The sequence below is a fragment of the Dendrobates tinctorius genome, unplaced genomic scaffold (genome assembly GCF_039654945.1).
Source record: "Dendrobates tinctorius isolate UK_male_01 unplaced genomic scaffold, ASM3965494v1 ptg000034l, whole genome shotgun sequence".
Classification (NCBI taxonomy): Eukaryota; Metazoa; Chordata; class Amphibia; order Anura; family Dendrobatidae; genus Dendrobates; species Dendrobates tinctorius.
In genome coordinates this window covers 7,139,602-7,153,853 of record NW_027361702.1, presented here as the reverse complement: position 1 = coordinate 7,153,853, position 14,252 = coordinate 7,139,602, and the positions used below count along the sequence as shown (strand labels likewise).

The following is a 14,252-nucleotide window of genomic DNA, read 5'->3' as shown; positions in this document are numbered from 1 at the left end:
GCATGGAGGCCCCACAGTCCCCTATACACAGTATGATGGTCCCACAGCTCCCCTATATATAGCATGGAGGCCCAACAGTCCCCTATACACAGTATGATGGTCCCTACACACAATCCTTAACAGTCACAGTCAGTGAAAGGACAAAACACAGCCCTCCACAAAGTATGAGGGCTCCCACACACAATATGATATATCCACTTCAGTCCCACAATGCAGTATGGGGGCCCCCACAAAACTCTCTGTAGCATGAGAGCCACAACACACAATATGATGCCACAGGCAGTATCAGATTTCAAAAACTGACCGTCACATCCAAGCATAAACATTGTGTGAACAGGTGCTTAACCTAGAGTCACCAACTCATATACATTCAAGCATAAAAGGAAGCACACTGTAGCGCCATAACATGCAAACATGAAAAATGAAAAATGGATTGCATTAGGAATATGAAAAATTGAGAAAGTTTAGCGCATAAAATGGCCAAGTTATGTGTACCTGGATGCCAGGCAGTATCAGGGCCCCCCACACAATGTGATGTCATGTCATTCCAAATATATATGTGCTACAAAAAGATAAAGCCTGTCTGGCCTATAAGAGCTGGGACTATGGAACAAGCAGGGGTCTATAAACAAACAACAGCAATTCTAAGCTTGTTCAAGCCTTGCTTTTTTGCCTTGTTTTTTCTGCCTCAAAAAAACCCGCAATATTTACAGTGCCAGCAAGTAAATGAAATTACTGAAGTCTGATGCACATTCTGCTTATTTTTAATTTACAGATGTCCAGCAGTTTCATATCGGCAGCGTGTCAACACCTTCAGCGTTTCTGCAGCATTTTTCATTCATTCTAATGGATATGAAAAAAAGGCTTCAAAAATCCATGCCAAAAGACGCTTATTTTATGTAGCATTTTTCCTGCCCATAGACACATTTATGATGTAGAACTGTCTGCTGCAAATACCTAAAATGAGTAGATACCTAAGGGTATGTGCACACGGTGCGGATTGTCCTGCGGACTTTTCCGCACGGATTTGGCTAAATCCGCAGGTAAAATGACCTGCATTTTACCTGCGGATTTAACTGCAGATTTGGTGCAGAATTTGTGCAGATTTCCCCTGTGTTTTGGCACCTGTGGATTCCTATAATGGAGCAGGTGTCAAACCACTGCGGAATCTGCACAAAGAATTGACATGCTGTGGATTTAAAACCGCAGCTAATCCGCAGCATGTACACAGCGTTTTTCGTTTTCATTGACTTTAATGGTACTGTACACCACAGCAGATTCTGCTGCGGATCCGCAGTACTATCCGCACCGTGTGTACATAGCCTAACAGTCAAAGTAGAATGATATTTTAAAAGCTTTAACAGTTTTACAGAGCTTTAGTCTCAAGTCATACATGATAAGTTGGGGGCGCGCGGTATGTAATATGTGTAACACGAAATAAACAGCAGGAATCCTGACACTGACCTGTTCAACTCTTTTCTTTGAACTCCCAATACGAAAGATTCCAACTGTTTGAAGCCCTGAAGAAATGAAAGACAAGTTGCATTGGTATCTGTTCACATCTTGTCATATTTGCTGGTTTTCTGGAGTATTTAAAGTAATGTCTAAGAACAGTGCAGACCTTAAGAGGACTATGTTCAGACTCTGTAGGACCCCCTCGTTTCCTGTACCTTATTGTTTAGACACTGGAGCCTCATAATCTTTTACAATGTCGCTTGTATGCCATTTGTATACTTATATACTTTACTGAAATGTTAAAAATAATGAAACATTAAGGGTATGTGCACACGTTGCAGATTCATGTGTGGATTTTTCCGTGCGGCATCGGCAGAAACCGCAGGTCAAAATGCCTGCGTTTTTCCTGCGGATTTCTAGCGGATTTGGCACGCGTTTTTACCCCTGCGGATTCCTATAATGGAATAGGTGTAAAAACGTTGCTGAATCCGCACAAAGAATTGACATACTGCGCAAAATAAACTGGCTGCGTTTCCGCGCGGAATTTTCCGCAGCATGTGCACACCGGTTTTTGTTTTCCATAGGATAACATGGTACTGTACACCGCATGGAAAACTGCTGCAGATCCACAGGGCCAAATCCGCAGACGAATCTGAAAAGTATGCACATACCATAATGTAGATTTAAGAATTGTATCAACTGGGAAACTTGTGAATCATCATGACATGCAGTGTGTGCGGTCAGTGTCGGGAGCTAGTGACTGCCGTTATGCAATTTGCATTCATATGGACACTGTCACGCTTACCGGTCCCGCTCCCGCTGCCTCCACCGTGGTCACGACTCCTGCCTCTGCCTCCGTTCCTGGCGCGCTTCCGCAGCAGGCGCCCGCCCGCCTGCTCGTCTGCTTCCTGCCCCGCGGTCAGCCTCGGTGCTCCATTCGGTGCGAATGCGCACTTCGCACCACAGATTACAGCACAGGCTGGACCATCTCATCTCTCCGCCCCCGTGACCCTGGAGGACCCTGACCCGGAAGTCCTGCTCCTCTAACCCTAAATAAGGCAGCTTCACCTCTTGTCCATTGCCTGATTATCTATTGTGTTCCACGACTGATTCTCGGGTCCACCTGCTCCTACGTTTCTCCTGCCTAGCGCCCTGCTTTGTGCCTGTATCCTGTCTTGTCTCCCCAGCTGACCTCCTTTGTCTTTCCTTCCAGAGTCTGCTGTTTCCAGTCCGTTCCTGCCTGCTCCTGTGTCTCCTGCCCTCTCCTCCTTTCTTCCGCAGCAGTCCCTCCTGTGGTCGCCAGTCTTCCCTGTCCGCCTTCCAGCCCGGTGTCCGTCCTTCTACTCCTCCTGTTGTCCCCAGGTATCAGCTTCCGTGGCGATAGTCTCCTCCGGGCCTGCCCCTAACTCTCCCTGTGTAGGGGGTGGTACACCTGGCCCGCTCGCCCGGGCGCAGGTTTGTCGTCGCGTTCCTGTGGGTTCACCCTTGGAGTCTTCCTAGCCTCACAGAAACATGCTGACTAGACATTTCTGGCCTCGCTGAATACAAGTCAATTGAGCAAGGCTGGATAAGTCTAGTTGGAATGTGGCCAGAATTATGAAAATCACATGACCACCCACTCCTGGTGTCGACAAACTGTGCACTGTGAGTGACTGCAGACTTGAGCCAAGCCTGGACAACACCTTGAAGTCCGCCATAGCTAAAGTGACTTTACCTATGGATAACCACTCTGAATCATAAGGAGTGCTCCACCCTACGACACCCATATGCTCCAATGTTATACTTATGCTTTTCTGTTTCAGTTCACTGATTCTTTATTATGTAGCTTAAATGGATTGAGTTGTATGTAACAGGCCCCATCTTTTCTTCTTATCAAAGAATGTCCATTTATGGAGACAGTAGGTCACAAAGTTTCTTGATTTGGTTGATGGGGCACCTTGTTAATAGAAGCTCAGAAACAGCACAAACCAATCTGATTTTCCATTCTTATGTAAATAAAAATACAATTTTAATCCTAATTTAATTTTCTGTTTATGAATTCGGATTTATATGATTATCTGATATCTCAGTGTATTCACCATACAAATTTTTATTTTATGTCACTATACCACTTAAAGGGAATCTGTCAGCAGATTTTTCCTATTTAATCTGAGAGTAGCAGAATAAAAGGGCAAGAGAGCCTGATTCCAGGGATGTGTCATTGTCTGGATTGTGTGTTGTAGTTTCAATACAATCAGTATTATTTTATGAGCAGGAGATTATCACTGCAAGACTAGGTGTCATGTGCACAGTCGGGCTAATCTGTGTAACTCCACCTCAATCACTGATTGGCAGCTTGCTGACAATGTACACAGAAAGCTGCCAATCAGTGTTGTCGGTGGAGTTATACACAGCCCAGCATTCCGAGAACTTACATCTACATTAGACAAAGATTCTATCAAACCTGCTTCAAGCAGCCCAGTAAATGACACATCATTGGAATCTGGCTCTCTTGCCCTACATTATGCTGCTCTTGGATTATATGGCAAAAACTTGCTGACAAATTCCCTTTAAAACCATAATACACAAGTTTATACCTGCATGGTCCAATTGACCATTTATTCAGCAAACTGAAGGTATAGTGGTAATCTGGAGAAACACTTGCAAATACTAATTATGATGCAGCTTCATGAATATTACATCTTTTTATTAAACGGGAACCTGTCACTTGAGTTATATTCTATTTCTATATCAGAAAAACTCAAATTATATTGAAACCAAAGGGATAAACTCAGTGATCATTGGAATAAATGGACCAAATTTCCAGGTTCAATCAGTTCTGCACCTACGTTATGAAATAGGTCACAATCACTACAACAATTCCAAAGGTGATTTTCTCATTTATTCATTTTCACCATTATTTTCTAGTACACCTTCTCAAATCCATTAACCTGGTAGATATACAGTATACAAAAAAAAAAATAAAAAAATATATATATATATATATATATATATATATATATATAAATGTAAAGTATGACCATCACAATAGTAGGACTTCCCTTTGCATTCATCCTCCTGTTCACATAACTCCCTTTTTCCTTCCCTTACTAATATTATTCTTGATTGATGTTACTGATTTCTTTAATTGTATTAATGTAGTTTTACTTGTTCATAAATAAATAATACTGTACATAATTCAGAAGGATTTATGGAAAATGCAGCAACAGATTTGGACTCTAGAGCCATTCTTTTTACTATTCTGTCATCTACAAGGTGTGTTCAATAGTCATTTTCTGCAGATTCTCCATCTAACCCCTTCACGACATATGACATACATTTACGTCATATGTCGTGTCCCTTGACTTTGATGCAGACTCACATCCTGAGCCCGCATCTCTCCCAACAAATGACGGCTGATCTGTCATCATGTGCCTTTAACAGTTGCGGGTGGAGCACCAGCCCAAAGCACGTCATTAATCTCTCCCATCGGAGTCCCTGTCATGTGATCGCAGGGCGCCGATGGGTTGTCATGACAGCCGGGGGTCTGCTGATGACCCCTGTACCTGCCATTCTGATCCTCCTGTGAATGATGGCTCGGGGCAAAAATATTACAGTTCTTGGAAAATGGAGACAAAAGCAAACTTTTTTTCATACATAGTTACATAGGTTGAAAAAAGACCCCGGTCCATCAAGTTCAACCTTTCTCCACCAGTTGTAAATTTTGTCACTAATTTAATTATAACCCACAAATTTCCAATTTTTTTTTTCATCATTTAAATAAAAAAAAAAAACTATACATGTTTGGTATCTCTGTACTCGCACAGATCTGGGGAATCATATTGCCAGGTCGATATTACCATATAGTGAACACTGTAAAATAAAACGATTGAAGTCATTGCAATTTTTTTGTAATTTCACTGTACTTGGATTTTTTTCCCCCATTTTCCAGTACATCATATGGTAAAATGAATGGTGTCCTTCAAAAGTACAAATCATCCTGCAAAAAACAAGCAAGTGGGGGGGGTGACAAAAATGAAAAAAAACAAAACATAAAATGTCTAGGGGTTGAAGATGTTTAATACACTAAACATGAAAAATGTTTGATAAGTGAACAAAGCCTTCAATTATTTTTGGAAATTTCTCTTCAAGGAGGAAAAGTACTTGAACTTTAGCGCCACCTATTGGAAGTAGCAATCCTAAAAGTCAATATCAACCTGTCATTGAGCCTTGTCACATGACTCAGGATAAAAGTCAAAGCAAAAGCTCTATTTGTAGACACATGTTTTGGGGTGTTTTCCCCTCCTCAGTGCAAAGCAAATGATCTGATTTGGCTGTATGAGAGGACTGACTGAGGTCTAAAGGGTAATGTTTCTCTTTGTGGAGAGTAGCATGCCTGACATGTCAATGCAAAGAGACATATATGCCATGCAATGCTCCTCTGGGAAATTAAATATGCAAATTGCCTCTTCGGAAAGGAAGAGGACTTGAGCTCTAGTGCCACCTATTGGATGTAGGAATCCTAAAAGTCAATAAGAGCCTTTCCACGTGACTTAAGGGCCTGTCACACTAAGCGATATCGCTAGCAATATCACTATAACTTGTGACGTTATAGCGATATTGCTGGGTGTGATACTTACCTCCAACCGCTCCCCCGATGCTTATCGCTGATCGCGTGAGAACGTCCAGGACTGTTTCTCGTCGTCAGCTTCTTGTGGAGAGACGAGCGTGGAGCCGAGCGGGAGGACGCAGGATCGCCTGGTGTGACAGGTAAGTAGCGACCCCCGTCCCCTGCGATGTCGCTGGTGAGATCTGCCTGTGTGGCAGCTCACTAGTGACCACTTAGCGATGCACCAGCGATCCTGACCGCGTCATATCGCTGGTCGGGATCGCTGGTACATCGCTAAGTGTGACAGTACCTTTAGGGTAACCTAAGTCATGTGACAAGTCTTGTTAAAGGGTCATTATTTAGGGTCATTATTGACTGTTAGGATTGCTTCTTCCAATAGGTGGCATTAGAGTTCAGGTCCTCTTCCTTTCTAAAGAGGCAGTTTTCAATTATTTCAAAATTGATAAATATGACAAAATAAATAATCACACAAATAAATCAATAGACCTCCTATTTATTAATATCATAATATGATCTTTTATGTGGAAAAATCTTTAAAATCCATTCACATTATCCTTTTCCAGTGTCTACTTCAATGACCGTAAAGTAACGGGTGACGTGATGTAATCTGCAATTTTACAACATCAGGGTTAAAGGGGGTGGTCCGGCCTTAGGGTACAAGTCTGCAGTCACTCTATGTGTCACGCTATGTGGCTGCAGACTTGTGATTCCTCACATTGCGTGACCTGTGCATTGTCAGGATTCTCTGGTGCTGTTTTTGGGATCGGCACTCCAACTAGACGTGCACAGCCTCGCTCACTGCAAGTGAATTGAGGTTAGTGTTTAGGCTGCAAAAAAGGAAATCCCGCACAACCTTAACAATTTGATTAAGAGCGTTGTACTGCTCGAAAAGCGTCAGTCTTTTATATCCCCTTGTATGTGTTTTGTCATTTTTAATGGATCTTCAATAAAATAACTTTTTATATTACCTACTGATTTATGTGCAGAATTTCCTTTTCTACTGCCTATTATCGCTGCAAACTGCCAGCTGAATACTACACCCACCTTGTTGGATTATTTCAATGCAATGTTGGTGAGCCTCTCACCATTTCTTTGTTTTTTTTCAGTCAGATATGTCTAGTTGGAATGTGTCTGGAGGTATAAAAATCACATACGTGTGGTCATATGACTGCACGCTCCTGGCACCGGAGAACCCTGATAGAACACACACTGTGAGGATTCACAAGTCTGCAGTCACACAGAGTGAGACAAAGCATGACTGCAGACTTGTACTCTAAGGCCGGACCATCCCTTTAATGATATCTCGATTCTTGCAAAGCTTTTGTGCAGTATCTTACCATACTTCTCAATGTGAGAACAGCATCTTTCCACAATTCGAGGCACTTGCTTGTAGATTGGGTTCAAACTTAGGCAAAGATTGTTGTCTTCTGGTTGTGAGCGCAGCTCTGCAGGATGTGATAACTGTAGCGCTTCCAGAAGGCGACTGTCTCCATCACCAAGTTCTGCTATAGAATCAACAGAAAGTCCTCCCTAAAGAAAAAAAGGCACAATATTTGACATAAACATCACTTCGTTACCACAAACATTTTTCCTATTTCTTTGACATTATCTGTCAAAGAAATAGTAAAAATATTCATACTCTTGAAGGTAGAGTGGATCAGGTCTCTGACCTTACTATGCTCCTGTTAAAGCCTAATATGTTCCCCCCCACACACCAAACAATGAGGCATGGGACAGAAAAGTAAGGTAAACAAGACATAGACAAAACAGGAATAACAGAAAAACTTTATCATACAAAAGGACTAACCAACAATAAGGAGGAGGATAGGGACAGAGAGGAATAAACTAAATGGGAACAGGAACTAAGAGATCAACACTCACGTACTACAGCAAACCACAGAACACCACAACTCTAACCACTCAGCTTTAGCACTCAGCACAGGAAGACAAATATTTCACTGGCAGGGACTAACTCCCCAGGGCCAGTATATACATACGTGGTCAAAAGAGTTGGTACCCCTCATTTAATGACAGAAAAACACATAATGCTCACAGAAATAACTTGAATCTGAGAAAAGTAATAATAACTCAAAAATCTATGAAAATGAACAAATGAAAGTCAGACATTGCTTTTCAACCATGCTTCCACAGAATTTTTTAAAAATAAAACTCATGAAATAGGCCTGGACAGAAATGATGGTCCCCCTGAAAATAATGTGACAAAAGGGACATGTTAAATCAAGGTGCGTCCACTAATTAGTATTTCATGTCAGGCAGCTCCTGTCAGACAGCTCCTATCAGGCAGCTCTTGTCAGTCAGCTCCTGACAGTCAGCTCCTGTTAGTCAGCTGCTATGAGTCAGCTCCTGACAGTCAGCTCCTGATGTGTCTTCTATTGCTTAAAAAATATGATGGATTGGTAAATCTAGACGTGTTACTCAAATCACTGCTATCAGAACTGCCCGACTGTAATTCATCCCTCATCTCAATTAGGGAAACAGAGCTTGCTTGGCTTCCTTGAGCCCATTGTGAACTTTGCTACTGCTTTTTCTAGACTTCATGTGGGTCGCCCCCCCTAGGGCCGTGGGGTACTCGGTACCGGGCCGGTGTCGGCGGGATGTGTCACAGCAGCGGTGACCCGGTTCGTGGCCCTGGGCGCCCAATTAACAGGGGAAGATTGAATGGTGGAATGTAGTTAATGGAATAGTTCGTGACGCCACCTGTGGTGTTCGGCAAGTGAGATGTTAAGCCGACGCTGCGTGCAGATCCTCTGGGGCTGGTGGTGTGTTGCAGCCAAGATGGTGAAGCTCCCCACAGGTGAAGCTGTAGCCCCAGGGCAGTGTAGATATAGGGGTAGAGGAGAGGCACAGCCGGTGTAGTAGCTGGTACCCAGGTGTAGCAGTGCTGGGTGTGTTGGCGCAAGAATCAATGGAGGACACCAGGGCTTGTAGTTCCAAAGCTTTACTCACAGTCTGTAGTACACACAGGTGCCTGCCTCCGTACTGTGTCCTCCGGGTCAGAGACTCAATCAACTTCCAGGCCAGATGGAATGCTCCCTTCCAATGCTCCGCCAACATGTACCTTTCTGAATGTCTCCTCTTATTGTGCCTTTAAGTGTGAAGATCTCCTAGTACTGAGTTACACTGGAGTGCCTCCTGACAGATGTTCCCAAGAACTCTACTTGTACGGCAGACAGCTGTAACCTGCTTCGGGGATTCCTTACTCCTGAGTCCCGGCTCACTATCCAAGTTGCTGTTGTGCCCCCAAGTCTTAGATGGGAGTAGTGCATTTACAGCCCACTACTCCACCGGTGTCTGCTGCAGGACCATTAGCATCCATACAACCTCGGGTACCGGGCCCCGGCCTTGCGCTTAGAACTTCTAGGCAGGGTTCTCCTCTAACCCACGTCCTCTGTTCCCTTTTACTCCTTCATTCCGTACTAATCTCTCCTTCTCTTGGAAGAACAGGTTTCAGTTCAAAGTCTTTCTCCTTCTTTCCTTTCCCGTGCCAGCAGACCCAAGTCACTGAGGTCTGCTGCAGCACCTCCTTCCTCCATCCCTCTCCCAGGAATCTTCTTTCCTCACTCCTCTCTGAGTGACTCTCCGACTCACACTGACCGACTGACTGACTGCCTGAAATCCTAAACCTTCCCGCTCTTTTATGTATCCTAACTCCACCCTTCTCCCAGCACGTTTCGTGTTCCAAGCAGGGAGCCCCTAAAGGTGCTCTGCTACACTCCAAGCAGGGAACCGCAATGTGGCTTTGCTGAACTACTGTGTTGTGTGGGATGCAGATGTTGGAGCGTGGTCAGGAGCCTCCAACTTACCTGGATGGTGAGGCACCACACTTCAGGAGGAGGTGTAGTACCTCTGTGGCGACTGAGCCTCAGGGGCCCCACATATGGCCCCAATTAATCAAGACCGGTGTTTTTCCTTTAGTTCTTGATGAGTCAAATTCCCATGATTCATTAAGAGGTGCATGCCTAGTAATAAATGTGGAGAATTTGAATTGTGGCCTCCATTTGCAACTTGCCATAAATTTTACTCTAGTCTGCGAGCTGCTAATTAGTGCAGGGGGTGTGGTTGGACTAGAAGGCATGAGACCAGTTATTCTGTTGTGATAATCTCCTGCTGATAAAACACTGATTGTATTGAAACAGCAAAACACAGCCCAGTAAGTGACACATCACTGGAATCAGGCCCTCTGTTCCTACATCATGTTTTTCTTGGATTACACAGCAAGAATCTAGTGACAGATATCTTTTAATGAGATATACCAGGGTCTTTGAGTTCTGTGCTTAAAGGGAACATGTCAGCTGATACATGCTGCCCAATCTGTGGGCAGCATGAATCAGGTACCGGCTGTGTAATCTCATCCTGGTATGCCTGAGTCTGAAATGCAGCAGCATTTTGGAGAAAAAACATAAGTTTAATAACTGTCTGGCAGGACTGAGCCGCGAGGTGCACTAGTCCTACAGGCAGGTCCCCGGGGGCTTCTCCCCGCCCACTGACAGAGACTGACAAGTTTGTCTATGGTCCATGTTTTGCGGCAATATAAATCATGGACGTCTGGCCTAATGCTAGGCATGGTTTAAGCATTGGTCATTTCTGATGACACATTCCTTTAATAATAATAATAATAATAATAATAATAATCTTTATTTATATAGCGCCAACATATTCTGCAGCGCTTTACAGTTTAACAGTTTCAAAACACAAGTCATAAGTAACATCGTTAACAATACAACAATTAAAGTAAAATAAAATGACCCTGCTCGTGAGAGCTTACAATCTACCATTAGGTGGGGGAAATACAAAGTACAGGTGTGTATATACAATGATGTATTTACAATGATGGTCCAGCCATCTTGAGAAGGTGGGGTATAGAGATAGCGAATGGGCTACATACGCACACTTACACATAAAATGACTTTGATTAGTGAACGTGATAGGCCACTCTGAACAGATGTTGTTTTGAGAGAGCGCCTAAAACTGTGCAAATTGTGGATAGTCCTAATTTCTTGGGGTAGAGCATTCCAGAGGATTGGTGCAGCGCGGGAGAAGTCTTGGAGTCGGGAGTGGGAGGTGCGGACTAGTGCAGAGGTTAGTCGAAAGTCTTTTGCAGAGCGCAGCGATCGGCTAGGCTGATAGACAGAAGCGAGTGAGGAGATGTAGTGGGGCGCTGCACCGTGGAGAGCTTTGTGGGTGAGAACAAGTACTTTGAATTGGATCCTATAATGAAGGGAAGCCAGTGTAATGATTGGCGAAGAGCGGACACGTCCGAGTACCGATTAGCCAGATGGATGACCCTGGCTGCTGCATTAAGTGTGGACTGGAGAGGGGAAAGTCGAGTAACGGGGAGGCCAACTAATAGAGCATTGCAGTAGTCCTGGCGGGAGTGGATCAATGCGACAGTGAGGGTTTTTGTTGTTTCCATGGTGAGAAAAGGGCGAATTCTGGAGATGTTCTTTAGGTGTAAGCGGTGTGAGGTAGCGCTGTTATTCAAGTAGGGGATACTCGCTTAGCCGCCACAAATCCAGATCTGGCATGGGTTTTCCATAAATAATCATAGTCCATGCGGTTTAATTAGCATCATAAACCCACAGCAGCAACATAAACTTCATCACATCAGCATAGCGTCCATGACAGAGTCCAGCTCTGTTTATCCCTGTGGTCACACAGGTCATGCATACACAGGCTCTTCACCCTCAGTTATCTCACCCACATCAGGGTTTCCTCATAGTTCCTTCATCATGCTGCAGGCGTCCATTCCCTCCAGGGAATCATCAGGCATGTGCAGCCATTCAACACAGCGTTCCTGGCTGTCAGGAAGACAGCCCCCATCTCTCCCAGATGAGGCCTTCCAAAACAGACCAACCAGGTCCCTGCATTCACCTCATGTGACCTACCCTGGCCACCTTATATGGTCCCTAACCACACCCACTGGGTCACATGGCTATGACCTCATCACAGGTCCTTGAACCATTCTTACACACTTTATACCAGCGTTCTTAAACACATCCCCTGGGTGGGTTTGTAGGTAGCTAGTCCATGACATATTGAACCAGTATCTCAGCAGTATCACTGCTGATCAACACACACATAAGTCTCCATCTCAAGGCCACCCACCTTGAGATACATAACGGTCATTCAGTATTCTGCCATTCATCCACACTCCTGGGACATCCACACAGCGCCCCCTAGCGGACATAGTGGTCACTACACCACAGCGGCAAGAGTGGGCAAGAGATTGAATATGGGATGTGAAGGAGAGGTTGGTGTCAAACATAAAACCCAGACAGCGCGCCTGCTGCCGGGGTGTTATTATGGTGCCACCCACAGAGAGGGAAATGTCAGATTTAGGGAGGTTAGTAGACGGTGGGAGCAGAAGAAGTTCAGTTTTTGAGAGGTTAAGTTTCAGATAGAGAGTGGACATGACGTTGGAGACTGTGGACAGACAGTCACTGGCATTCTGTAGTATAGCGGGGGTGAGGTCGGGGGATGACGTCTATAGTTGTATGTCATCAGCATAAAGATGGTACTGAAAGCCAAATCTGCTGATGGTCTGTCCAATTGGGGCCGTGTAGAGAGAGAAGAGGAGGGGGCCAAGGACTGAGCCCTGAGGTACCCCGACAGCGAGAGGAAGAGGAGAAGACATGGCGCCAGCAAACAAAACACTGAAGGAGCAGTCAGAGAGATACGAAGAGAACCAGGAGAGAGAGATGTCCTTAATGCCTAGTGACTGGAGCCTATGGAGTAGGAGACGGTGGTCAACAGTGTCGAAAGCTGCAGAAAGGTCGAGAAGAATGAGCAGAGAGTGGTCACCATTACGTTTTGCTGTCAGAAGGTCATTGGTCACTTTGTTGAGTGCAGTTTCAGTCGAATGTAGCGGTCAGAAGCCAGACTGTGAAGGGTCTAGGAGGCAGTGTGAGTGGAGAGGTAACGGGTAAGGCAGCAGTAGACTAGGCGCTCCAAGAGTTTAGAGATGAAGGGGAGATTGGAGACTGGTCTGTAGTTGTTTGTGCAGGATGGGTCGAGAGCAGGTTTATTTAATAATGGAGTAATGAGAGAGTGTTTGAAGGAGGATGGGAAAATGCCAGAGGAGAGGGAGAGATTAAAGATTGTAGTTAGGTGAGTTGTGACGACTGGAGAGAGAGACTGGAGGAGTTGTGAGGGAATCGGGTCGGTAGTGCATGTAGTCAGACGAGAAGAAGAGAGGAGTCTGGAGACTTCATCTTCTGTGATGGGATCAAATGTGGAAAGTGAGCCAGGGGAAATGCAGGTAGAGATGGGAGTCACAGCACTTGGTGGTTGGGAGCGGATTTCCTGGTGGATATTATCTATTTTCTCTATAAAATGGGAGGCCAGGTCATCTGCACAAATGTCTGAGATAGGAGCTTGTGCTTTTGGCCTGAGGAGGGAGTGAAAGGTGTCAAAAAGTTTCTTGGGGTTGTTGGCTAGTGAGGAGATCAGGGTGGTGAAGTAGGTCTGTTTGGCGAGGTGAAGGGCAGAGTTGTAGGTTCTTAACATAAATTTGACGTGGATGAAGTCTTCTGGCGTGCGGGTTTTTCTCCATCGGCGTTCAGCACTCCTAGAGCATCGCTGGAGAAATTGAGTTTGCAATGTGAGCCAGGGCTGTTTTACTCTGTGTTTAGAGGTTCTGAGGGTGAGGGGCGCTACCTGGTCAAGGGTGCTTCTAAGAGTGTTGTTGTAGTGATGAACAGCCAGATCAGGACAGGAAAAAAGAGGAGATTGGGGACAGGGAAGATTGTATGGAATCTGAAAGTGTCTGAGGGTTAATGGCTTGCAGATTTCTGAATGTGTGATAGGTAGGAGTGTGCTGGGGTGGGCGAGGATTTGTGAGCGTGAAGGAGACAATGTTGTGGTCAGAGAGGGGAAGCGGCGAGTTATTTAGGTAGGAGATTGAGCAAAGCCGGACAAAGACCAGGTCAAGGGTGTTACTGTGGCGCCCCTGAGGCTCAGTCACCACAGAGGTACTGCACCTCCTCCCGAGGTGTGGTGCCCCACCATCCATGTAAGGTGGAAACTCCTGACCACGCTCCAACACCTGCACCCCACACCACAAAGTAGTGTAGCAAAGCACCTTCGGCGGCTCCCTGCTTGGAGTGTAGCAAAGCACCCATTGGTTGCTCCCTGCTTGGAACACGAAACGTGCTGGGAGGTGGGTGGA

At 45.0% G+C, this 14,252-nt stretch overlaps 1 protein-coding gene and 1 long non-coding RNA gene across 2 annotated transcripts in view; one reads left to right on the top strand and one right to left on the bottom strand.

Annotated features, from left to right (window-relative positions):
• The window catches only part of LOC141087514 (uncharacterized), a 66,239-nt gene extending 62,766 nt beyond the window's left edge, over positions 1–3,473 (top strand). The window contains exon 2 of the long non-coding RNA XR_012231682.1: positions 776–3,473. This is a non-coding gene — a long non-coding RNA (uncharacterized lncRNA). The remainder of the gene's footprint in view (positions 1–775) is intronic.
• The window catches only part of LOC141087513 (rho GTPase-activating protein 6-like), a 186,113-nt gene that overhangs the window by 96,043 nt on the left and 75,818 nt on the right, over positions 1–14,252 (bottom strand). Inside the window, exons 5-6 of the mRNA XM_073573060.1 lie at positions 7,402–7,594; positions 1,465–1,520 (exon numbers count right to left, since the gene is read on the bottom strand). Coding sequence (XP_073429161.1) covers positions 1,465–1,520; positions 7,402–7,594 — 249 coding nt within the window. The remainder of the gene's footprint in view (positions 1–1,464; positions 1,521–7,401; positions 7,595–14,252) is intronic.